Genomic DNA, 26,070 nt, shown 5'->3' with positions numbered 1-26,070 from the left:
GAGGGTTTGTGTTGTCGTTAAACCCTCGGCATTTGTAGGCAGGTTAACCTTGCGCTAACGCCAACTAGTACGTGCTGAGTCCAACTCTGCAGCTGTTTGTACATGCTTATGAAAAGAGAATCGGATGCATTGATTTAAAGAATGACGCTTCTTCCGTTTTATAGATATAATTGTTAATCCGCTTATTAATTATCACATTATCAAGGTTCGACGTATGACCGGTGCCACAATTGGCTGCTTCGTAATGTTAGCTTTAAGCTAGCAGTAGCAATCATGCTATTTTGACTACGTAGGTTAGCCGGTGGTGAATTTGAGCTAATATCCGACCTTTTTGTTACATGAAGGGCAGAGGGAATGGCTTCGAAGTGATCAAATATCAGATATTGTGCAATTAAAATTGAGTTCATGCGTATTTGTGAAATTGCGAACACGTAGAGTTATGGGGTGTTTTTTTTTTTTTTTTTGTCCGTGAGTTTTAACACCCTCTGTCGGCAGGCAGGGTGTGAACTACCTTGATAACAGACCTGTGTGTGAGTGTGTGTGTGTGTGTGTGTGTCCACTGGTTTTGCTTCTGTATCCGCTAAAACTTTACACCGGTTGGGCGACACCGCCAACTCAAATGAGCCAAACAATAGTTTAAATGTGTCGATTGTGATTGCATGTCCTCTTCGGGCCGTTGTTGGTCTGGGCGCAACGCTGGAAATCCAGCAGGCGGTAGAGAAGCCATGTTGATTAAGCCGTAAGTCAGACAACAGCTGAGATAATGGCCGATCAGGACCCGAGCAGTAATTCTGACCCACTCTCTCTTAATCTGCCATTCTCACTGACATGCTCTCTCCACCGTGTCGGGCCTCACCGGTGCCTGGTCCGACTAATAATCAGTTCAACTTGTATGTCAACTGGGCCATGTAGAAATGCGTTTCATGCAGCCGTCACCAACACGTCCCACTGCTTTCTGTTGTACTATGTCCTTAATAACATTCTATCAAAGTGTGTCTCTTACTACTAGTTCAGCATCAATTGTTATTTGAGACTTTTAAATGATTTTTTTGGGATTTATTTTAACACCTGTCTGCATGGTTTTTAATACATGGTTAAATCACAGAAATCAAAATGTATGACATGTGCGACTCCTATTTTTATATTGTTGTGTTTTGTCTAGATTTGCGTAATATTTGATCCATTAACCGTATTTTTCCTTGTCTTTTAGAGATTAGGAATTGGAAGCTGTTGCTACCAAAGAAGCTGAAGCATCTTTACAGGTGAATGTGCCGCCGTAAATGAACACGCATTTAATGCACAAGCATGTACTGTACACTAATTTATGTCGACTTTATGACCATGTATTTATTTATATGAAAACATGACCTGTGTCTGTGGTGAATTAATAAAGGGGGTTTGTGTGGAGGCGAGGTAGGGATAGGTAGCTGCTGCTTATGCAAGCACGTGCAGTTCCGTTAGCATTGAATTGCCGGGTCTGGTTTGGTCTAGCCCGCATAATGCTGAGTACGCTCTGCTGTGTTAAAATCGTTAAATGAGAAGCCAGAGTCCTGATGTTTTGTGTGTTGAGAGGTGTTTTTGCAGCTCATTGTGTTTTAACAATAGGGCAGTAGACCACAACCAGTCCATCGATCCTCCACAGGGACTGTTTGTCTGTTTTTTTCCCCCTAAATCTTGCTGTGAATTTTAATTGAATGAGTTTTGATTTTAATTAAAAGCCAGTAACTCACTGTCTTGTGTCAAATGTTTGTTGTTGTCAAGGGATAAGCATGAGATATAAAATATTTCTCCTACTTTTTCTTCTGTGCTGCTTTTGTTCCTTTTCAGTTGCATATCCCTAGGAAGGAATTGTTTCATGCTGTAAAAATATATACTGATGTATGCTTTGTATTTGGGTGGTGGTGTGTCTGAGTTGTTTGTTGTCGGTTGCTAGTTAGTTGATGTTTCACATTTTTCCAACAGTAAGACACATTTTCCAGCCATGAGTGATTGTTGCAAACGTGATGTAATGGAAACTAGTTTGATATAAGTAGATCTTTAGCAAGTGGTGAAACATAATGATTCAATGTATTTTATAATCCCTTATTTCCTGTTCACATGATATTCGTGTACATGTATACAAAACTAGTTGTAATTTCAGTCATCTGTGTGCTTAACAATTTTGTCCTCTTCCGACAAAACGAACCAGATCCGGTTTTGGCTGGCTACTGTTGGTGCCTGGTTTGTTTGCTAAATTGAAGTGTACATGTTATGTGGGTTGCAATGGGAAGTGATTGTACACTGCATAACCCAGAACCTTTAAGTCAAACTAAATTATGTAATATCCTTTAATAAAGGAAGATGCAGGTCTTATGCGTTTTGCTTCTATATCCAGTAGCAAAACGTTTCAACATGATTTGCTTAATTCCCCTTAGTAGATGTGGCAAATCCTTCGGTGTAACTATTGCACCTGAGCACATATCACTGATGCAGAAATGATGCATTCTGGCAATTTAGAAGTAGCTTATATCTTTCATGTCTGTTTTGTTCCTGTTCACAATACGGCGAGTGGAAAAAGTTGTGTTGATGGCTGTGACAAGTGTTATTTCCTTTGCCCCTGTAGAACAATGTGCTGTCTCGCTTTGCTTTCGCTTCTGAACCTACTGTTTTCTCTAAACATTGCTTCATTTTTGTCTAAAATTATCAGGTTGTTTCATGAGGGTTTATGATTTGTTGAAGTTGTAGCCTTGACATCAAGCTGAAACGGCCGTCTTGAGATCATCCTGTTTTGAAATTAATCTGGCAGTGCTATAAATTCCTCGGGTATTGCAACATTGCTATATTGGTGGGGGATCAGGTGTTATTATTGCTCACTGAGCAGTAAAACCACACCTGCAGATGGTCATGAGATTTAAACAGAAATGAAGCATTCGGTGCTGTTGACTGGTGGATGACCAAGCAGGGTGCAATCGAAACATATTAAAATTGGAGTACCAGTTAAAAGGTTTTTTATAGTCAGTGGCGTCTTTGGTTTTTAATTCAGATGAAGAAGTGTAACTAATTAAAAAAAATTTTTTCATGACAAAACTTTGACCTTTTTATTGCCGATATAATTGCTTTATGTTTCAACAGAATGTCTGGGCTTCAAGTTTTATCACAATAGCATATTTATATCTATAGTTGCATTTTTTCCACACTAAATAGAAGAAAATGTTAAATTAATAAATTCTTGCAAAATATTGCAATTCCTAGCCAGTGTTTAGCAAAGTAGTTTACAGCAAATTATACTGCATTTCCAGAGCCACAAACTGCACACTCATAGTCAAACATTTTTCAGTAATGCTGCACTTTATTTAAGACATTATGTTGTTACTGAATTGTGTTAAAATCTTAAATTTGAATATTACGCATTAGGAGAAACCTTGCTCTGGAGAATTTGTAGATTATAACTTGTTCCACCTTCATTTGCAACAAACATTGAGGAGCTTTTTCAGCCAAAAATATCACACTATCTTAAGGTGCCAAGACTTTAAATAATCTGCCCTCATTTTGATTGCACTGTTAAAATAATGTCTTGAAATTACAAGTTATCGCTTTTGTGCTATTTTTGGTGAGATAACAGTCACTGTCATTCCCTAATTGGGTTTTGGTTTCCCTGAATGAATGCTGTGCTGTTCCGCTCCTGTGAGAACTAACTAAAATGCTAATTAATGGAAATGATGTACACACATGGAAATTAGCCATGTGACTACCCCCACATTTATAATTCTGATTGGTCAGATTAGATTAGTGACTGGGAATGTTTGAGAAAACAGGTACTTCCACAAATCTACAAATGTAATTCATACTTAGTCTCAGATAAACTGGAAACTCCGGTTTGGCTTCACTTTGTGACTCACTTCTTAGAATGACAAAAATTCATACAGGGTCTTTTGATGCCGTAGAAAGACTTCAAGTTGTCACAATTCTCCTCAAAAACCCAAATATAGTTTATTTCTAAGTTTTCAGTCTTTCTTTGTAAAAGCAGAAACAGGATTACAGGAAAAGCAAGCTGGTGGCAGTTATACAAGGAAAATGGGTAGTGTAGAGGTACATCTAAGCAGGCCTGAAAGTAGCAGAAACACTGAAGTTGATAGAGATTGAAGAAAATCACCAGAATATTCAGAATTATGGATATTTCTGAGTTTCAAAATGAAATGTGAATATACACTACTTATTCAAGTCTGGTTCATTGTATCGCTTCTGCTATAATGACCTTCTAAAAATTTACGTTGTTTTCACTACTAAAGAGTGGACTCTAGTAATCAGATAATTCTTTTCTATTTAAACACAATAAAGACCAATTTGAAAAATAATCAATTTTTGGAAAGGATTTCCTTTTCATTCGTCTGATTTGCATGTTACTGTATAAATATCATCACTGGAAGGTGGTGTAAAATAAGGCAATTGCACAAAGGGTGCATAAAGATATATTTTATGGATGCAATCAACAAACTTTGTCAGTGTCTGATGATAGACTGCAGTCCAGGGTGGCAGGTAATATTTTTAAATCAATTTAATGTGATTATTTTATCCAGATGTTGAAGTGTGACAAATAACCTTAGCTATAACTTGACAGACTTTACTAATTCAGATTACTGATTTTGACTAACCATTAATTCAAATCAAAAAACAAACATGATACGATGTAAAACCAAGTCAAGCAATTGAATGTTGATTCAGAATAGTTGAAAATCAGTGACTATAATTTGAAATTTTGAGGAGCATGTTAAACTTTTTGTTTTTTGTAGTCTTCTTATCGTGTCGGCAAGCAGGGAAGGATGATTACGTTACTGGCCTTGTTTATTGTGGTTGTACATTAACAAACTCAATAAAGAGCCTTGGAAAACACATGGTCAGCACGTGTTCTGACCTTCTCTTGGGAGGCCTCGATCAGGGAGGAGTTAATGACGATCAGGTTTAATCTATACTGACAGTGACAATTACTGAATCTTAAATCATAAAAATCATAAAAAATCATAAAAAGTCCAATGTTTAAAATGCATCTCTAAGTAACAACAAATCAATTGCCTTATTACTGAATAATAAGGATTTTATTACTGCCATGAGCCTAGAAAGCCCCTGTGATGTGTAGCGTTTTTCCTTTCCACGTTATTGAACCCTGATACAGAACTTTTCTTTAAACATATAACCATAACCTTTATAGAGATAGTAGTTAAAGTGACTTAACAAAAGTTTATTCAGAGTGTTGAGCCAAAATTTCAATGATTTACAAAGCAGGAATTTACAACCCTGTGTGTACAGTTGTTTTCTAAGCCGTAGAGATGACATTACTTCCTGGAAAACAAGTCTTGACGTTAGCATTGTTCAAGAAAAAAACAAACCAGCCAACCATCCATTTTCAACCGCCAATCCGAACACGGGTCGCGGAGGCAACAATCTGAGCAGGGATGCCCATTCTTCCCTCTCCCCAGACATCTAGGTCTTCCGGGGGGGGATCCTGAGGCATTCCCAGGCCAGCTGAGAGATATCTGCTCTCCAGTGTGGCTGGCTGTTGGAAAATGGAATAAAAAAACAAAGAGTGAAATTAATTTGCAAAGGCACAAAATTATTGTCCTCTGGTTTCCTGCAGTCTGTTGCTCAAAATGCTCAGCTGTAGCCGTCGGGGGATGGGTTAGTTCATTCATAAACAGATGCTGTCTATGGTTTGTGTGTGTGCTCTCTAGGAGGCCTCCACCATGCTCTGCTGTTATTGTTGTTGAACCCAGAGCCATCTGCTGAAGCACTTGATGGTGGCCAAGGAGTGGAGGAAGGAGATGGAGTGTGGGAATAGATGGAGGAGGATTAAACTAGGTGCACTGTGTTTGAGTGTAGTACATTAGGACAAAGAACATTTCAGCTTTCAGCCATCGAAACATGTCCAGTGTAATACATGTAAACGATGAATGTAATTAAAGGAGATGCATCAACGTGCCCCACACCTATTTTTGTTAAATTATTATGTAAAATAAGAATTAGTTGACAAATTTTTAGTTACTTTAGACTTATTTTCAAATATGAAACGGCTTTATTATCACACACGATTATACAAAGTACAATGTTCTCTGCATTTGACCCATCCCCGAGGATCAGTGGGGAAAGTCTAGTGGCAAAACATGTTAATATTTTATAAAGGGTCTGCAGTTGCTGAACCAAATGTTCCAAGCGTAGCTGAACGATAGCCTATGAAAAGCTGCAGCCATGATATCTGAGTAGTTTCAACATTTCTTTATCCCTGTGCATTGCTAAGGTAAGTGCTGTACTGTAATCTCATTATCGGATTAGGCTGCAGCCTGCAGGATAAATGGCACACCCACTGGACCAGTGCCGCTGTATTTAGCATGAGGTGAGGTACAAGACACTCTGATTGCATTGCAACTGAATAGTACACTTATAAGGGGGGTGAGCGTGTTTAATTGATAATGTCAAAGAAGTGCGTCACTCTTCATGCTTTTGGTACATTTAAAAAAATTCTTTTGTTGATCTTGTGGACGTTGTTACCAGACAAAGTTTGTGTAATAGAATATATCATATAAGCAATAAATAATATGAAACACAGCACCATAAACCTATGGCTGCAGCGAGTATTGTTTATTATATCAGAACATGTTAAATGTTTTAGCAAAATACAACAAATCCCCCAAAACTAACTTTTTTCCACCATGAAAGTGACAGCTAAAAGTGTTTGCAGTACATAAGAAGCAATTTTCCTTTTCTGTTTGTGACCTTTTATTAAAAATTATCTGCAATTAAAACGTATGTTTTTAGGTAAATGATGCTTTCTGTGAATCATTTGTTTTCAGCTGGTTAACTAATGCTAATGAAAACCAGTTAAATGTCCCTTTGTGTTCTTATAAAACCCGGAGTATGTTGTGGTTAGCCTTTGTGAATTTGAATTTTCAGTCTGCTAGATTTTTGTCCTTTGCATTAATGTTTAATTACTGCCAAGTGCTTCACCTTGTCGCCAAAAAATGAAATGTGAAACAGATATTTTCTTTTGAATTGCATATTTATGCCATTCTTACATCTACCACCAAATTTGTTATCAATAACAAAAAAATTGTGTTTCCTGTTTCCACAGGGAACATACCTATAGAGGGAAGAACAGTTCATGGAAGAGAGAGAGAGACGGATAGTGTGACGAGGAAGGACAAAAAGAAGATACAGGTGTGGTGGAAACAGGTGAGACTTCATGGCTTTTGTGAGGTCAAGAGCTGCTGCATAGCTGAGCTTGTGGCATGAGGCCAGGTATTTATGAGCTTGTTTTTTGCTGCTTTTTTGCAGTTTGTCTAATATGAGGTATTAATTTGGACAAAAGAGTTGAGTAAAAACATTTTTCCACCGAATATCAACAAGACATTAATTCAGTATCTGAAGAACTTCTGTTTCGGTGAACGTAGTTGTTCTCTGTGGTGACACAGTCTCGGGCATCTGCTGCCTCTAGAACACTACTGTTCAGCAATGGAGCTTTTATGAGTTTTTATGCGTAAAGATATTCGTTTTTCCAACAAGTTCTATCTCGGCCTGTCCCTGTAGTGCGGTGTGCTTTGCTTTTGACAGCGCTCGCATACTCCATTTGACTGGCTGATAGCCTGTAGGTATGATATTTCTACTGTTACTGCTGAAAATGTCATGGCGTCTGTAAGCTGTAGTTCTGATAATACCTTTTTGTAACCTTTAGTCTGTCTTAGTGTTTCAGAGAAATTTGGTCTTTCTTTTTCACTCCTCAAACTCTAACCTGTTTCCTTTGTAGTCTCCCTTGTTTCCAGCCATGTTCATTTATATGTTCAAGTATTAACGAAAGACGGCTCCAAAATCGCCTGTAGGAGTGAGTGTGTGTGTGTGCATGGTTGTCCGTCTTTCTGTGTGGCTCCGCGGTGCACTGGCATCGTGCCAGGAGTGTCCCCTGCCTCACGCCCTATGCCAGCTGAGTTAAGCTCCAGCTCCCCGTGACCCGCTACGGCAGATGAAATGGCAGAAGATGAATGAATGAATAATTCAGGTGTAAACTGAGATGTTGCATAGCTTTTCATCATTCCTCTCCAGATATTGGTTATTCAAAGACAGCGTAGTCACTGTTTCTGTGAAAGGTTCAGTCTTTAGCAAGTGTATTAAAAGACAAGGCCAAGAATTGATGGATGAATGATGCACTGATCACTTGTTTTGCAAGTCATCCAGACCCCACTTTACTGTTGTTCTTTATAAGTTTAGGGAGGGTTTAATTGTAGCCCATATATCAGTAGGAAGATGGTAGATGCTTTGATAAGGCCAAACTGGGAAAAAACAAAAAAAATGTCATGGCCTTTTCGAAAAGAATCAACCTAGATGGTCCTTACTTTATTCTAGACCCAACATTTTCCTATGAACAATAATTTGGAATGGAAATAATATCTTTAAACAGACAGACCCTGATTCTAGATGGGTTTCACCAGAGAGATGGACAGTGAGAGGAAGAGAAACGATATGTGTATGGCAACTATTAAATAATGGTTGCCATACAATGAAATTATAGTCTGCAGCAATTGATTTCAATTGTTTTTAATGTGGGTTTTAAACAATCTAACATTGAGTATTTCTGACAGAATTCAGTGCATGCATTTTTTCTGAACACAGTTGGTGACAACCACTAGGGTGTATTTGTAAAGTCAAACTTATGACTGAATAATGGACAAACCAGCAAATGAGTCATAAGCAAAAAACTTTCGCTTGTACCTTGGTAAATATTGCGTTTGGTTTGAGTGTCTTGTGTGTCTTGGTGCCCCTCCAATCTCCTCCCACAGTTGACGTGACACAGTGGACCATGTGACAAGTGCCCTTATCTTCCTCTGCCCACACTGACATTGCAAGTGTAATCTCTTTGGCTGCATACAGTTTTACAAGTGGATACAGACATATACAACACAAGAACACCTGCATTCCAGTAAATGAATGCTTCCTTATACTCTTCAAGGCTTTATTTGATCTAATAAAAAACGGGAAGTTAAAGTAGATGGAGACTACTTGCAGCTCCCTCAGGTTTTGTAGTTGTTCTTGGGGGATTTTGCATATTTGAGACACTGGCATGTGCTTCCTGCACTTATGTCACCTTGCTCGGACAAGCCCAGAGGAGCTGGGAGTGTTCAGGAATGTTTAAATGCAGCAGGGTTTTCTCTCAACTCCAGAGAACAGATTTAGGATGGATAAGCCCAAACAAGTATTTAATTAACTTGAAAGTCTTGTTGATCGAACAGATGTCTTTCAATAGTTTATGGCAATGCAGACTGTAATTTGCAAGGGGTAGTGTGTAAAAGAGGCACTTAGGCACAGTTATCATCATTTTCACATCACATCCCTGCATATGAGGAACATTTGACAGTTTACGTTGGAGATGGAGCAGATTTTAGAGGTACAAGCGGTAGATGAGGAAACATGGTTATGGTTGAATATTTTCTCTAAAGTGACTGACATTTGCTGTTTTACTTCTTCATACACTACTATTACAATTCAAGTTCACCTTAGTTTGACCTTAAAATGGAAGTGCAAAGATAATCGTGCTGCACTGTACTATGAAATCCAGTTTTCGCTCATTCTTACCAAATCCCTATCACGTTGTTTACCTGTTGCTCTTGTGTTGAACAAAACTTTTGTTGCTGAGGGCTTAACATGTTTAACAGGTTCACAGACGATGTTAAAAATGTTAGCTGTTGTCAAAAAAGCATAGTGTCTCCGATATTTCCATTTTATGGCGTCAACAGGACAGAGAAGTATATTTAGCTAAAAGCTGTTGAGTCACCAGCTACTATGTTTTGGATGGTAAAATTAGACAACGCAAAGCTTATTCAAAGGAACTCCGTTGTTAGATTCATTGGGTAACTGTTTGGTATTACCTTCTACATTTAAGACAAGTGGTCTAACACAACATGAAGCATAAAAGCACCTCAAACATATAATTATTACGCCCTGCATAACTGTATTTTACTGCCTGCACAACATTGTTGTTTACATTATGTTGTATGAATTGCACAGAAACTACATTTGTGTTTACAAAATGTGCATGGTTTGCTAAGGCATAACATTCGTTAATGTCAATGTCATTGCTGATACATGTATTACACATCAGCGGGCCTGACACGGACACTTTCAGAACATCAGAATTCTGTATGTCCTTCATTGCAATATGCAAGAGTTTGCTGTAACAAGTGCTGACATATTAGATACAAAGGAAAATGGGGTAAAAAGCATTTTAATTAATATCAGATTGAGCCTTCGGCCACTTTGCCTAAAATTCTTGAGTTGGCTTTTCTCTCACTGTGTTAAACAGAGTACACATGGCAATGCATTCATGACCTCTTTGCTTTTTATGCAAGTTAGAAGCTGCAGCTGCATTCCTTTCATATCACCCTCCATGAACTTAAATGACAGGCTCTCTTGCCCCTCCTTTCTCACATTCCACTTTTGTCTTCACTCCTCCCTACCTTTAGTTGTTTTTTTAAAAATCTTCTCACTGTCTCACTCCATCAGCCATCCTCACTGTGTTTGTGTCTTGTCCTTATACAGCCCCCCCACACACCCCCTCACTCGATCGTTCTGTCTGTAAGATGATAGCAGTGGTTGAGCTGCTGCCAACTCCAGGGGCCCTCATGAAAGCTGTTCTCAAATGGAGACTGGAGGAAAGAGGAACAAGCTGTACTCTCTGCAGAGCAGCAACAAAGGAAATGCTTAAACAGTATAACAGTTCTCAAATAGTAATTAATCAAACCGGTAACATATGTTTTCACAGATTTACAAGTTAAACAGGTGTTTTACTTGAAAAAATTGTTCAAGAATTACCTTAAAAAATATTCAGCTATGCAGTTTATAAAAACAAGAGCTGTAAATAACATTAATTATGAATGTTAGTTTTATGTATTTGTTTCTTGACCAGTACATTTTAATGAAGAGCATAGTTTGAAACTTAAATATTTAGAAAATAAATATTGCCAAGAATGCCATTCTTCTAAGAAGAATGATTCCCTCGAGGTGTTCTCCAATAATGGCTCAAGTTAATGTGTTTAATGTCTTACTACATTGATTTAATTGCCATACTTTATATGGACAAGTGGATTTCACTGTGGAGCCGCTGTGCATCAGATACTTAAGGGTTGACAGAAGTCTTTCCGTTAGTCAGCACCACAGAAGTAAATAACTTGGTTTACTGGAGGTGACTTGTGCTTTTAGTACCCTGGCTCTTTGAGGAAGCAGGTCAATTCCACAGTCAGTACTCTACCTCTCTGCTCTGTAAATCAGCTCTGTGTATTCTACATAATCAGTGCATCTCTTAAAAAATACCATTGGGACATTTTCCACATTATTTTGTGATATGTCACCACGCTGTAAGTTCAAGATGTATTCGACACAGTAATTACAGGGACAGTAAAGTTAATTTTAAGTGACATATGTTCTTCATCATTATGAAAAATAGAAAAGAAAAAAAAATTCATATGTGTAGCATCATCCTTTTTGTCAAAAAAGCTTAAAATCTGCGCTGCAGCAGCTTCCGCATTCAGTGGTCACATGGGCGTCATATGTCACTGGGGCCAACATTGCTTTGCAGCCATAAGAAACAATGCAATTCTAGATACAATTAACACCAAAGGTATCATGGTTACCTGCGCGGTGAACGCTTGTCAACAGAACAGTAAAAAGACACGACTTTCAAATAAATTCATCCGTGGAATTAATAACTACAGTTATTAAATTCACCGTGGAATTAATAACTAGTTATTAAATTCACCGTGTCCAATAGTAATAAATGGCGGTTAGCTCAATGCTAACATAATATGGACAATCCCCACTAGCACGTTAGCATTTTTAGCGCGATACCTTTCCAGAAGGTTTTCTTAAGAACGACACGTCCTTGTCTTCGCGTCTTTCTGCTGTTTTTGCTGTTGACACAGCTGTTCACTGCGCAGGTAACCATGATACCTATGCATCTGGATTTGCATTTTTTCTTATGGCTGCTAAGCTATGTTTGGCCCCAGTGACGTATGACGCCCACGTGACCAGAGGTGGTCACCGGATGTGAGCTGACGCTTCCCACTGTCAGCTCACCTACGGGTGTTTTGGCCGGGAGCAGGAATTGAACCACCGATCTCAGATCATTGGACGACCCGCTCTACCGCGCACTCTATCACTGAGCCACTGCCACCCACTTAATAGCTTTAGTTGCTGGTTTGTGGCCTTGAAATAAAACTTTGTGTTAATCAATTGCAGTCGCTCGGTTGAATCAGGAATTTTATCATATTTGAGAAAAAATGCATGCTCATTGCGTCTGTACAGTTGGGTTTGTTTGTTCTTGTATCATATTGCCTTGTGAACATAGCGGTTGCTTATTGAACTGCGGATTTATAAATAGACCTGTGTACTCTTGCAGCAGGCAGAGAGAGCAAACACACCGGCTAACCTGCAAGAAAATGTCAGGAGACATGCGCAACACACTGCTGTCAAACACACTGGTCCACTTTTACTGAAGGCTGTCTGTGTCATTTCCTCTCCTGATTTTTGTCTTTGTTTTCCTTTTATGGTGCTGAGCAGCGTCTCCTCTCCTCACCGTTCCATAGTTTGTTTCCACTTCTATACTCAAGGTTGAGATATTCTGCTTTCCATAGAGTCCAAGGCCAGTTTTGCAGATCTGAAGCCTTTTGTGTAATGTTCATCTAGTCTAAACCATACACACTTCTGTTGGTCCCCTTCAACAGAAGTATTACTGGGTGATATTAATGCTACTTTTCTGACTACAGTAACTTACCGAATTTCACTCACTTTATACGCTCCTTTTTTATACTATGCAGGCCTGAGGGGAAGTGTTCATCATTATTATCCATCTTCAGAAATAGAAGAGACAGAGCAGACAAATGTGTTCAGTGGGTCACAATTGATATCCATAACCTTAACGAATTAAAATCCAAAACTGTACTGTAGCCTGCTAAGAATAAGGAGATGTACATGGAGAATGTCAGAACAGGAATCACCTTTGGCTGATGGCGTAGGGTGTGGTTCCTAGAAACTGTTGACAATGAAGATGACCAAATCACATTAAAACCCATTCCATATCAGAACTTGTCTTTTGAGGAGACTGTTTTTTATGACAAGCTCATGAAGCTTCCTTTGTATAGAAGAACATATAGTTATCTTCCTGTTGATTAATTCAGTAGAAACAAAAAAATAACCCTGATATCCTTGAAGTTAATGTTTAAGGTCAGTTTTGTTTTGTTTTTAACTTACTGGCTGCCATTGAAGTCCATAGATATCAAATCCAAACGTTCTCTGTCAATGATGTTTAAAGATGTCAACCATATGTTTTAGCATTAGAGGCGAGAGTGTTCTCGCGCAGACAGATTGGGGCTATGCAAATCACTCCGTTCAATATGTCACAAAAGGAGCTGAGTCTGTTTAGCATGTTTTAGCACTGTTGCACAAGTTTGTGGGCTGCATAATTGATGCAGGACCCAGACTATATATATATATATATATATATATATATATATATATGACATCTCTCTCTCTTCCTCCACACACAGTAGAAATAAAATGCAAACACACACACAAAACAATGTTTTTCATGATATTAATTTGCATGGAGTGTGATGAGCTAACACTCTCTTGTTTATGTATTACTTTGCAGTGCTGGAGCATACCAAGTCAAGGCAAAGTTATAAATCAGAACCCCTCCCCTCCCCCCTTCCCCTCACACACACCTGCATATACAAACGCTCACATACAGTACTTAGCAATGCCAAGGGGGCCCGATCAGCCTGCTGCCCGCTCTGACAAGCCCTGCCTCCTCACCTCAAGCCCTTGAGGTGCACACTGAGCTTTGACTTTTGGCATCCCCCTTTCTCGACTTGGCAACCCGAGGTCACCTGTTCTCCCAAACCAGGGACGCTGTCCTGCCCACCCAGGAGCCACATCTGACATCCCCAACCACAGGTAGGCAAGGCAAAGAGGAAAAATAGCACAAGTAAATAGAAATGGTGGGTTGTGCTCAAATGTGACCTAGGTAATATTTTGGTCTTCCAGCATACTGATTTTCTCAAGACACTTCAGCGAGAAAAACACATAATCTTATACCTAAATTTAGGGTGAGAAACAACCAGGTTCCACCTCTTGATGCTCTTGTACTTGCAAACACTTTTTACTTTGAATAACCACGACTAAAACACTTTTCTGTTTGCTTTGTTGTCATTGATGATCTTGACTCATTCTAGCAGCTCTACACTGGTTTCAGGCTCTAACACCCTTTATTTCTGTTTGACAGTCTATCCTTTTTCTCCAGGCATGGCTCCCATTCGGGATTCCGTCAGCCACTCACCTAATCAGTCAGGTGACCACACATTCTTCCCCTTTTTGTGCGATTCTTCCCTATGTCTTACATTTGCACTCTACTTGGTGATCAACACAATTGGTAGTCAATCTGACCTACTTTCACAGATCACACTTTTTTTTAATTGTATGTCAGTAGAATTGAATTTTTAAAAAAAATTAGTATGAAAGGAATTTAGTTGAGAAACATCAAGACTTAACAAATGAGCATGATTTTGATCGAAAAACACCCAGACACTGGTGACCAATTGGTGAACTCACCGACTACCGTTGATGCCTTTAGAAGTCAATTATGTTATTTAATGGGGAGGGCTGGGGAACTGTCTGGCGGAGGTTTGTCAGCGGAAAATCAGGCTTATAATCATGGAATTAAGCGTAACAACTGATTCAGTCACAGAACAGAGGATGGCAAATCAGAGAAATATGGAGAAGTTTTAGCATGTTATGATGCAGCAAAGTTTGCATATGTCAGAACCCAACTGCGAGCGAATATGGTGTCACTCTGAGCTAAACATCTTGCGATTGGTCTAGAACAGAAAGAAAAAGCCCATAAATATCCAATATGTTGGAAAGGAGAGCAAATACTACAAAGGGCTGGCAGCTAATGAGGTCAGAGTCTCACTGTTGATGTATAGTGAAGAAGGCTTTTTGTGCTTTGTGCATGAGTTTTGGACAGTTTACATTTTTATACTTTACATTGTTTTTCCATTTGTGTTTAAAATTATAGGCCACTGGCTCCAATAATGCTAATTTTAAGTTTTATGAACACCAACGAATACTGATAAAAATACCGATCAGATCAGAAGTGATCTCTGAAGTTTGATAAGACATGAAAGGTTTAAATGCAGATGATCTGAACAGCTACCATATCTCTTTTTCCCCTTCCTTTCCTTGCTCTTTTCCACCACCCTACCTCCCTCTTTTCATGCTCAGTGCTTGTCATTTCTGTGTTCCTCTGCCTTTATCTATTGGTCATCTTTCTCGCAGAGCTCTCTTTTATAGTTTTGGAATGCTTTTAGTCCTGCTTAGGTAACATTGGTAGCAGCTGTGGCCTCATACCTGATGTTAACCGCATCCAAAACAGTTCTGTAGCTAAGCCATGACGTGAATAGCAAAAATGTCAAAGTGATTGAAGAAGTTTTAAACTACATGTTATTAATTTTATCTCTTTGCTCTTTGCAGGTCTGGACCATCCTGGCTTGGACTCACAGTATGAACCTTCCCCCTGGTCCTCTGGTTCTCCCTGCAGCAGTGACAGCAACAGCAACTGGGGCAAAGTCCTAGGCGACGGAAGCACAGACAAATCTAAAAATCCTTCAACACACTCTTCTGTCTGGCCTCCCTCCTCCTCCTCCTCATCATTCTCCTGCTCTTCATCCTCTTCTTCCTCTGGTTGTGGGTCAGGTTCAGACCCCGAGTTGGCATCAGAATGCATGGATGCAGACTCTAACTCCTCAATTGGCTCAGAGAAAAACCTTGCCGCTGTGACAGCAGTGATGATGATGTCAGCAAATGCTTCTTCCACTGTGTCTTCTACTGTTTCTTCCCCTTCCTCTTCAATGGTGACTTCTGCAATGATGATTGGTAGTTCATTGAATGGAGACAACAATGCCAACAGTCATCAAATAATTGGAAGCATTGGTGGTTCAAGTAATGGTAATAACATTACAGGCCCCTCCCACCACACCGTGGTTGGGACAATCAGTATTGGCAGCAATAATATGGGTAATCACAACAAACCTGTCCATAACAGCGGTATGTGGGGCACCCAGTCAGGCAGCAGTATGGTCGCTACTGTTGGAAGCAACCCCTGCACCAATGGAGGAATAAACTCTAACACATTAAACCCAAATGCCAACCATGGTGCCTGGTCACAGAATTCAACTCCAGGCCCATTGCCCCAGGGTCAACATCCTACACAGGCTCAGGGGATGAATTCCAAAATGGGTCTAGCTCCCCAACAGGGCCCCATATTGGGCTGGGGTGGCATGGCAGCTCCAATCAACAGCAGTATGATGGAAGACACTGAAGTGAATAATGGTACAGCAAGCAGCAACAGTGGAAAAGGTGGCCTGCACCCTACCAACCTTAACACTGAATCCAATGGACCAAATGACACTATTATGATAAATACTACTACTACTACTACTACTACTAATGCCACAATGACCTCTTGTCCACCAAACTCTACCGCCTCAGCTCAGCTCAGCGGAGATTGTTCCTGGGGCTCTAATGGAGGAGGGATTGACGGTCCACTGGTCAATGGAAATGCCTCATCAACCTCCCAGCAACCCCAAGGTGAGTTGGTGGGTTCTGGGGCCTTTGGTACGCCTTGGGGTGCATCTACCTACTCTGGAGACAAGGGCCACCCAAATTCAGACACTGTGAACCCCCAAAACCCTGCCTTAATGCAGGCCAGGAACCCCCAGATCTCCTCTGCTGCTGCTTACAAAAGTAATAATAACCACAACAACACTGGGGCCCCACACTGGGACCAAGGGCCTACTGGTAACCCAAATCAACCCCAAAGTAACTTGCCTTGGGGTACCTGTTCAAATCAAATCCCAGGCTCTGCAGGGCAAACACAAGGAAACGGCAGCCAAGTTGCAATGGGTCCTCCAGCTGGGATACCTCATCCGTGGGGGAGCAGTACATCATCATCTTCCTCGTCCTCATCGTCCTCTTCTACATCCAATAACATGTCAAATGGAGAATGGGGAAGAGCAACTCTTGATCATAACCATTCAGATGCTGGAAGTTATAAAGGAAGCTCTGCCAACAATGGCTGGAAGAGCCTGGAGGATGACGCCATAGGCATGGCAAGCGGTGGAGGTGGAAGCCATGGGTTAGGGAGTGTTGCCGGAGGCTGGGGTCGCTCTGGAGGAAGTGAGGGAAGTGGAGAGAGCTCTGGAGGACGTTCAGGCTCAGACAGAGATGTTGGCCAACCAAAAGGGGGAAATCGTAGAAAAGCTGCAGCGCCAGCATTGCCAGCTGCCTCCCAGGTTGATCTGGACCCGAGGGTTCTGTCCAACACAGGGTGGGGACAGACTCCCATACGTCAGAATACGGCCTGGGATGTAACTCCAACCCATAAAAACCAGAGGAGAGACGAAAGAGGAGATGAGAGAAAACAGAGCATTGGAGGCTGGGGCACAGCAGCGCTGGCAGCTTCCTCCCAGACCTCTGGAGGTAAAGCTGTGAAATGTTTCTATTTGTGTATTCTAAATAGTGAAAATTGCAACCAAAGATGCTTATGCAGAGCACCAAGGTAAATAAATCTTCTTTCATCCAACTTTTAGGTTGGGGAGGTGGGCCAGGCAGCTCAGGCCCAGGTACAGGAGGTTCTAGCTGGGGAGAGCGACCGACCTCTGGGTGGGATAGCAAAATCCCAGCGAGTGGGGGAGGTGGACAAGGTGGCTGGGACAATGGCTCTGGCTACAAGGGAGGAAAAAACAGCAGTAACACCTGGAACAATAACATGAACAAAGATGACAGGTAGGTTATGTTCAGGTGAAGAAACAAATTATAGTTGTGCTGAAATGCTGACTGGAATAAGTGGAACTAAGATGTAATTTTTCCTTTTGCAATTTCAAGTTATGCCTAACTGCTTTTGATTTCCAAGCTTAATCATATTTTCTCTACTTTTTGCAACCATTTTTCAAGTCCATGCTATTTTACTGATCCCCTCCATTGCTTGCTTTCAGATCCAATACATGGACAAATTCACCCAAACCACAGCAGGGTTGGACATCTAATGGTGGAAACGAAGGTGAAAGCTGGACAAATGGGGACACTGCCCAACCAGGGCCCGGCAATTATTGGGGAGAGCCCCAAAAAGGTGCAGGTTCAGTGGGCTGGGACAGTGACAGTGACCGGTCTGGCTCCGGATGTTGGAGCGAACCAGGCCGAACCAACACGAGTAGCAACAACACCTGGGTGGGGAGCGGAGGATCAAATACTCCAGACCAGAGCACTCAAAACCCAGGTTCAAACTGGGGCAACTCGAGCCACAAATCTAACCCTCAGAGTAACAGCCAGGGCTGGGGTGAGCCAGTTAACAACAACCAAGGCACTCAGAACTGGGGTGACCCCAGGCCCTCCAAAGAATGGGGAAAAGGTTCTGAATCCAGCGTGTCCAGAGGCATCCAGGGTCCCAACAAGCTCACAGGTAATACAGGAATATTAATCCTTTTAGAATTCCTTTAGAACATGGTGTTATTGAGGAAGTCCTCATAGTTGCATACTTTCATCTTTTGAGTGTTAATGAAAACTGTTCACACCAAAGTGAACTCTGACAAAGAATTTATTATTCACTGTCACTCTAAATCTTTTTCAATCAGGTTGGCTGGGAGGCCCCATGCCAGCAGTTGGCCAGAAAGAGGACAACGCAACTGGATGGGAAGAGCCCTCTCCAGAGTCAATTCGTCGGAAGATGGAGATTGATGATGGGACGGCAGCATGGGGCGACCCTGGTAAACACCTGACCCACAATGAGCTCTTTAAAGGAGAATTGCAGCAAAGCCTGGACAAAATCATATGAAAGTGAACATTTTTTTCCTAGGCAAATACAGCAGCGGATCTGTCAATATGTGGAACAAGACTGGTCAGTCGGACCAGGAGGCCATGGGTACCTCTCAACACCAAGTCCACCCTCCAAATGGCTCTAAGCATCCTCCCCAGCCCATGCAACCTCTTGCCCAAGAAAAAAGTTGCAGTTCTGGTGAGCTGAAACATTTTACCCACATGTTTGAGATGAAGTTAAGGATAGGGGAAATGAATAAAAAATTGTTCCATCCGAAAAGACAATAGAAACTGTGCTCCACATGACTGAATAATAGCTAAGTTCAGTGGACAGGTTGCACCAGTCACATAATCTTCAACACATCTTTTAACAGACAAATATGTTGGCAGGTCATCTTTTGTGCCAGCGTCCTAACCATAATCAGTCTCCTCACTCAGGCTTGCATTATCAGTTGGGTTTATGTTTTTATTTACTTTCACATTAAGGTAGATAAAGATTTGTGTTGGCTATTTCTGTCATTAAAATTGGTTCAACATTTAAATGTAATCCTTTAGTGCAGACTTCAACTCATACAAAGGCATAAAAAAGGTGCACATCCCACTCAGTTTTTTGTTTTTTTTAAATGGCTGAAATTAGGTCTTGAAAGGATTTAAAAAGTACAAAACAAAGCTGTGTGGTTGCATGCAAAAGCATTAAAAAGAAAACAAACACAGTCATTCTCGCCCACCTCCTTGTGAAGTTGTCTTTGTCAAGGGCTTTTTCATTCAGCCGGTTGACTCATCCCTTCGGAATGCTAAGAGCATTGATTTTTTTTCTCTCCCCTCTTTTCTGCGTTTCCCCCCCTTCCCCTTATTCTGTCACCCACTAGTTCTGCTTGTTGAGACACTGGCTTTTTTTTTGGGTGAGAGAGAATGAGTGGTAGACAAGGTCTGATGTAAGATAAATGCTTCTCAGAATAAATGGCAGGAGGGAAAAAGGAATCAGTGAAAACAGCAACTCTGTAAACAGGAAATTTTCTGAGTGACCATAAATTGAGTACAGTAATACTGCTTGAAATGTGTGTATGATATAAGCAGTTGTTCATTGTGGATGTGTGTTACTAATATAAATAGTAAAACGGTACGATTCATGGAAGGCCAAAGTCTAAATGTAAACATATGTGGAAAATGGTTTGTGTTTGTACATATCTATATATATATGGTAATGAGAGTAATGTTCGCGTGTGAGCATGTCCATTCACATGCCAGACACTGGAGCTTGAAGCCACAGTGTGATCTGCCCTATTTTTGTTGGGTGGCATCACTGGCATCTCCTCCCTGTGGAGGGAGAAAGTAGCAGGACAGGTCAGCTGTGATGAGAGCCTTTTGAGCTCATGCAAACACGAACATGAGCACAGTCACACGTTTTGAAAGTGTAATAGGGTGAATGCACACATCTAAACACGAATAGAAGTTAAAGTACACAACATTTATCGTATTGGCCCGAATATAAGACGACCCTGATTATAAGACGACCCCCTCTTTTTCAAGACTCAAGTTTGAAAAATGAATCTTTGAACACCAAATTTCATTTTTATACAGAAAATTATTACAGTACATCTGAAACAAATGATTATAAGAATATATTCGAGAGAAAAAGCATGTTATTTTGCCTCATTCAAATCATGCAAAAACTGTCAATCACATCTTAATATCTGAACATTTAAATATGTAAACTAAAGTGCAATCACATTTGTAAATGGATGTTGAGTGGCACCAACCTTGCTACCATCCGAGAACCGACCCACTTTTCTCTAGATTGTCGCTACATTTCTCTATTTTCTGTTATTTTTTCTTATTATCTTCTCTTTTCTTACCACTATTTTTTATTTTTCTTCTTCGTGCTGCCGCTATTTTTATTTTTCTTCTTCATCACAGGGGTTCGCTTTGGCCATGGGGAATTAAGTTCAGCATTCGCTATAAAGATATGTCGCCATCTAGCTTTGTGAATGGGTATAATGTCTAGACCCCGAATGTAAGACGACCCCCACTTTTTCAGTCTTATTTCAATGCAAAAAACACAGTCTTATATTCAGGCCAATACGGTACATAAGCAACATGAGCAGGACTGCCTCTGAGTGTCCAGGTGAGAACACAATCTATTTGAGTAAGCTCCCGGGAATTTGTCTTATTTAAATTAAGGGCTCTAATGTGATGTCAGAGTTTACGTATGATAACCTCCAACTTTGCAACTGAGTGTACACATAAATAGTCATTGCATTTCGATATGGAAATGTCAGATTTGAAAAAATGAGGGATTTGTTTTCAGTTCTAGTTAGATGAACACAAGAAGCTATTGGGTTAAAACAGTGCAGAAAATGTTATATTCTTATTCTAAATGTTACTTCCTTTTTCTCTGTAGGCTGGGGTGAGCCTTACCCTCAGCAGAGGGAGTCCTCCACTTGGGGGGAGTCTGCCCCTGCTCCTCCTGTGACTGTGGACAATGGTACCTCTGCCTGGGGGAAGCCCGTGGACACGAACTCTACCTGGAATGAACCCAGCAAGAGTAGCAGGGAATCTGGATGGGGTGGCCAGCAAAAGTCTGGTGGGTATTATTTGTGGTCCTTATTCAGAGTTCATTTTTCCTCCAAAAGTAGTGCATCCCTGGGATGTGCTTCATCAAAATTTGTGCATCCCAACTTGACGTTTATGCATCCCAAAAGTAATAACAAAATATACGGTAGAAGTGTATGCAAGTATTGAGTTTTACCAATAGTAAAATATAAAAACTAAACAATCTGTTAATTTTAACAATTTTATTAATAACGATGTCATAACTGTTTAAGTAAAAAGAGGAAAAAAAGTGAAATTACATATTTTATCAAAATGTTAAAGCCTGCACAGAGCGGGACGCAAACCCTGAACTGCCTTGCTGCGTTACCCACTTCGCCACTATGGTCACTAAAATAGACCCTGGTCGATTTTAATAAGGCTGAATCACACAGATAAGTCTCATGATGAGAAACTCTCGCAAGATCAAAACACAAATGCGATTTCCGGGTTCGAAATTTTAGTGGAGAAATGGGTACATTTGGGCTATTTTTCTTGAATGGAAGTGCATTTTTTCCCCAATATTGTATGGCGGAAAAAGGTAGCATCGATTTTTTTGTTGTTGTTGTAAGTATTCAAAGCTTGCGTCCCTAGGAAGCACGTTGTCTGATGATTGTCAAAAAATGTGCATCAAGGACGGACTCAAACGAGAACACTGCTTATTTTATTTGTAGAAAGAGCATAAAATGAGCAATACCACTGTACAATCTCGCTCAGGTTACTCCTGTCTTTGTGTGCTCCAGGTCCCAAGCCTATGGAGACATGGGGTGGTGATGAGGCATCCATGGGAAACAGCTGGGACCAGGAAGAGGAGGTTGAGATTGGCATGTGGAGCAACAACCAACAGGACAACCGATCCCATGACCAAAACACCTGGAACTACAAGCAGAAAGGCTCATACAAGGTGTGTTCATCTCAGCTGTGTGTGTGTCCACCCCAAACAGAAAAACATTGACCGCCACTCTTGTGCTTCATTGGTTAAAGTTGCATGCTTTAAATGGAATAGATACATTTGACTTTATTTTTGGAATTCTTCATAAATACTTAAATAGCAAATATAGCTTGATGTTTCAGACTGATTTTTTTCCTGCCATGTTTCAGATGAATAAACCAGTCAACAAACAAGATGAACCCTGGATGAAACCCTTCATCAACCAGTTCAACGGCATGAACTTCTCTGTAAGTACCAATTCCAACCTATTGAGTTCTGGACTATCTTTACATGGTTGTCTGGTAATCATGTACTTCCCATCAGGAAAGGGTTATCAATTTTTAGGCTGTGCTTGAAACAAAGTTGGGAAATGCACCATTCCACCATGCACTGTTAAGTTTGATCAAAAGCATAACTCACCTGTATAAATATGAACATGTATGGTTCCGTCTGCTTGCAGAGAGACCCTCCTGATGACTCGATGAAGACGGGTGGGGGAATGCAGGACAAGCGCATGGATCTTGGCAGTATGGGAGACTTCAATGGAGTAATGGGAAAGAGCCCTGGGTCTCGACACCAGTTCCATAAGGAGTCTGCCATGGATCGCAGCCCGTACTATGATAAGGTAGGCAAAAGTGCAAATGTTCCCTTGGTGTCATTACTGTTGTGGGTCAAGAAAAGGTCACAGGAACATATTTTGGAAATGTGGAAATGGCAGCTTATGGTTTGCATGTTGACCATACCACTGTCTAGTTATGTTTGAACAGTGTAGAGTGTTTCCCATTGTGGTCACGTCGTGGTTGCTGAAGTGTGTAAGAAAATCTGCCTCAAACAGCCATCTTCATAGTGCTCTCACAGCGCTATAGCACCATGCGGTGGTCGTTGTACCACACTGCATCTAATGTGCACTAAGGTTTGAAGGTTGATTACCACCTGCTCTTTGCATGGTGTTTTTAATCTTTCTGAATTGATCTAGTTTGACTGAGTCACTCTTGAGCAACACGAGCAAATGACATCCATGCCTAATTGAAATAACAATGGATAGTTTCTGATTTAACTGGGACGTTTTATGGTGTTTCTATACAAATCCACCACAGGTTCGTGAGACTTTGCTGCTTTTTCTTTTTCATTGAAAATTGCTTGCTTATTATCATTGTATCTGTCCTATCCTCTGGTGCCATCTTTTCTTTTACAACACACATCCCTCTTCTCCACTGCATACGTATTTTTTAATCTCATTTTTGTTATTTTGCCAGCCTCTATTTTTTTAATCTATGCTGCTGTCCTCATATGACTTTGTCTTCCTCCCTCTCCCCAGCCTTGGCAAAATTAACTTTTCCTACATTTCTCTTTCTTCCCTTGCACTTCTCTGGCTGCTGGTGTGCTTCCTGTCCCTCTGTGCTTGTCGTCTGTCTGCTGTGCCGGCCTTGCTTCTGCAGCTGTCTCTATCCCCCTCTGCTCACGATAGCCAGACTTCTGATGAGCTCTCGTCCAATCAAAGCATGAGCTTCTCCGCTTGCAATTCTGCTCAACCTATCCCGCATCTTGGGTCTGGGCTGTCTGCTGCGCGCTCTAGTCCTGGGGGTGCTCAGCAGGTGAGTGCAGGAGAAAGAAGAGGATATCGGTAGTTCTTGAGCTTCCGACACAAAGATGCCAACAATAAGAGATCATTGAAATATACATGAAATATAGTTTAAATAAGGCACAGAAAGCATCAAAATATTGTTAATGTTCATTCCCAAGATGTGTGATTATCTTTAAGTAGATGCAATTTCCTCTGGGATTAATAAAGTATCTATTTAAAAATCTAAATTCCTGAAGTGTCTCCACTTTAAGTTACTGGTTGGGGGAAAAAAAATGTTGTTAGTTGTTTGACCATTTGTGTGTTTGTCTCTGCTCAGAATGTAAACCCTGTGATGGTGGGCAACAGCATAGCACAGGGTCGAGGTGGCCCCCAGTCCCAGACCCCCCCCCAGCCCAACATTCGCAACCAAGTGCCTCCACCAATCCTGCCCTCTCAGGTAGTACACATAAATAAGACATGTAAAATTTTGGATGCTTGTGTTTAGGTTGTTAATGCTTTTGTACCACTGCTGATCTGAATGTCTCTGCATAAGTGATGTAGCTGCGCTTCTAGTATTTTGAAGACAACAACATGCATGCAAGACCACAAACATCCGAATGCTTGAGTTCAGTATGAGAATACAGTAAATACTGGATACAAAGTTTTCATACAGTGAAACATTTATATTGTAAAGTTAGAACATGGAACCTCATGCGTTGATTGATGCATATATTTAGAGAACCATTTGTAGGTCAAGGTTAATCCCATTTCCCAGCTCTGTTTAACTCCAATGGTTTGCTTGTAACATTTAACTTGCCCCAAAATCATACAGCAGTATAACAACTAAAGGTACAATTTGTTTTTAACCCAGGTTCCTCCATCCCTGTTGAAGTATCCAGGTGGTAACGGTGGCCTGAATCCTTTGTTTGGCCCTCAGCAGGTTGCTATGCTCAACCAACTCTCCCAGCTGTCACAGCTTAACCAGATAAGCCAGTTACAGGTAAAGTGATGGAAATAGACCCCTGCAAACACAGACATACTGTGAGAAAAAAAAGGCATTTCCTGATGTTTTTGAACCTCTAATGTAAATCAGTACATTATTAGAACAAATTTCTGTCAAAATAACTAGTGATAAGACATGTTTTAAGAGTAATACTACATGTATGTTCACATACAGACAAGCTTGCATGTTATAACTCCTTCATTCTATGTGCAGATACCTTTAAGCACAAACTATGATGCAGTTGTTTTAGAAAGACAATTATTCTTTTTGTCTGTCTACAGCGTCTTCTTTTCCAGCAGCAGCAGCAGAAGGCTCAGAGTCAGAGAAGCATGTCAGTTGGACGACAGAGTGAACAGGTTTGTACGTGTGTCGTGAAGTCACTCTGCATCCTGCATTGTAAGACTCAAAATCTCATTGAGTTGATTTATCTTCCTCTCTTAGACACGTCCTATTGGCTCATCTCCAATGATGCAGCCCCTACGACACCTGGACCCCTCCCTGCTGAAACAGACCTCACCCCTCAAGCCGTACCTGGATAACTACTTGTCCCACAATACCCCTGAGATGCAGAAGGATACTGCTGCTCTGGGATCTTTCAGCAACTTCCCTTTAAGTATGTTATATGCTATTAAAGTACCTCACAGTTGAAGAATTGCATTACCTGTGTAGACACGTCGAGGTTTTTATTGATCATTTTATTGTTTTTATACATATCAGATGACATTTTTGATTACATTCTGTTGAGTTTCATCACAAAACACAGACCATTAAATATTGCCTCTGACTTTCTCTTGTTCTTTTATCCCTATCGCTATTGTTTCCATCAGGCTTGAACGCCAACCTGAATGTATCTCTAGACATGGGTGTTGGTGGAGGTGGGAGCTTCAAGGAGCCGCCGCAGTCTAAACTGAAGAAACTTTGGGCTACTGACCCCCTGGAGCAGAACAGCAAACCTGGTACAGAAATAGCGTTGTTCGTCACAGAACAGATTTGTTTCATCCTCCTGGGGTGTAAATCACTACAAATAATGTTATGCACACTATGAGAAAAAAGCAGAATCAGGAGTTAATTTCCCCTTGCAATTATTAAAGTGTTCATCTTCAA

General features: G+C 40.7%; 1 protein-coding gene across 5 annotated transcripts in view; it reads left to right on the top strand.

Moving 5' to 3' along the window:
• The window catches only part of LOC137609148 (trinucleotide repeat-containing gene 6A protein-like), a 34,218-nt gene that overhangs the window by 455 nt on the left and 7,693 nt on the right, over positions 1-26,070 (top strand). For 2 of the 5 annotated variants that reach the window (XM_068335949.1, XM_068335946.1), the window contains exons 2-19: positions 1,211-1,262; positions 7,100-7,200; positions 13,661-13,965; positions 14,294-14,359; positions 15,541-17,547; positions 17,658-17,853; positions 18,063-18,526; positions 18,699-18,830; positions 18,920-19,078; positions 21,281-21,463; positions 22,212-22,372; positions 22,570-22,647; positions 22,860-23,024; positions 24,301-24,420; positions 24,835-24,963; positions 25,248-25,322; positions 25,408-25,579; positions 25,794-25,922. In XM_068335949.1, the coding sequence (XP_068192050.1) occupies positions 14,314-14,359; positions 15,541-17,547; positions 17,658-17,853; positions 18,063-18,526; positions 18,699-18,830; positions 18,920-19,078; positions 21,281-21,463; positions 22,212-22,372; positions 22,570-22,647; positions 22,860-23,024; positions 24,301-24,420; positions 24,835-24,963; positions 25,248-25,322; positions 25,408-25,579; positions 25,794-25,922 (4,216 nt within the window). In that variant the 5' untranslated portion in view covers positions 1,211-1,262; positions 7,100-7,200; positions 13,661-13,965; positions 14,294-14,313. The remainder of the gene's footprint in view (positions 1-1,210; positions 1,263-7,099; positions 7,201-13,660; positions 13,966-14,293; positions 14,360-15,540; positions 17,548-17,657; positions 17,854-18,062; positions 18,527-18,698; positions 18,831-18,919; positions 19,079-21,280; positions 21,464-22,211; positions 22,373-22,569; positions 22,648-22,859; positions 23,025-24,300; positions 24,421-24,834; positions 24,964-25,247; positions 25,323-25,407; positions 25,580-25,793; positions 25,923-26,070) is intronic. The other 3 variants (XM_068335948.1, XM_068335947.1, XM_068335950.1) reach the window with 3 other exon arrangements.

Source organism: Antennarius striatus, chromosome 16 (genome assembly GCF_040054535.1).
Source record: "Antennarius striatus isolate MH-2024 chromosome 16, ASM4005453v1, whole genome shotgun sequence".
In the NCBI taxonomy this organism is placed as follows: Eukaryota; Metazoa; Chordata; class Actinopteri; order Lophiiformes; family Antennariidae; genus Antennarius; species Antennarius striatus.
This window is presented reverse-complemented; position numbering and strand designations above follow the sequence as displayed.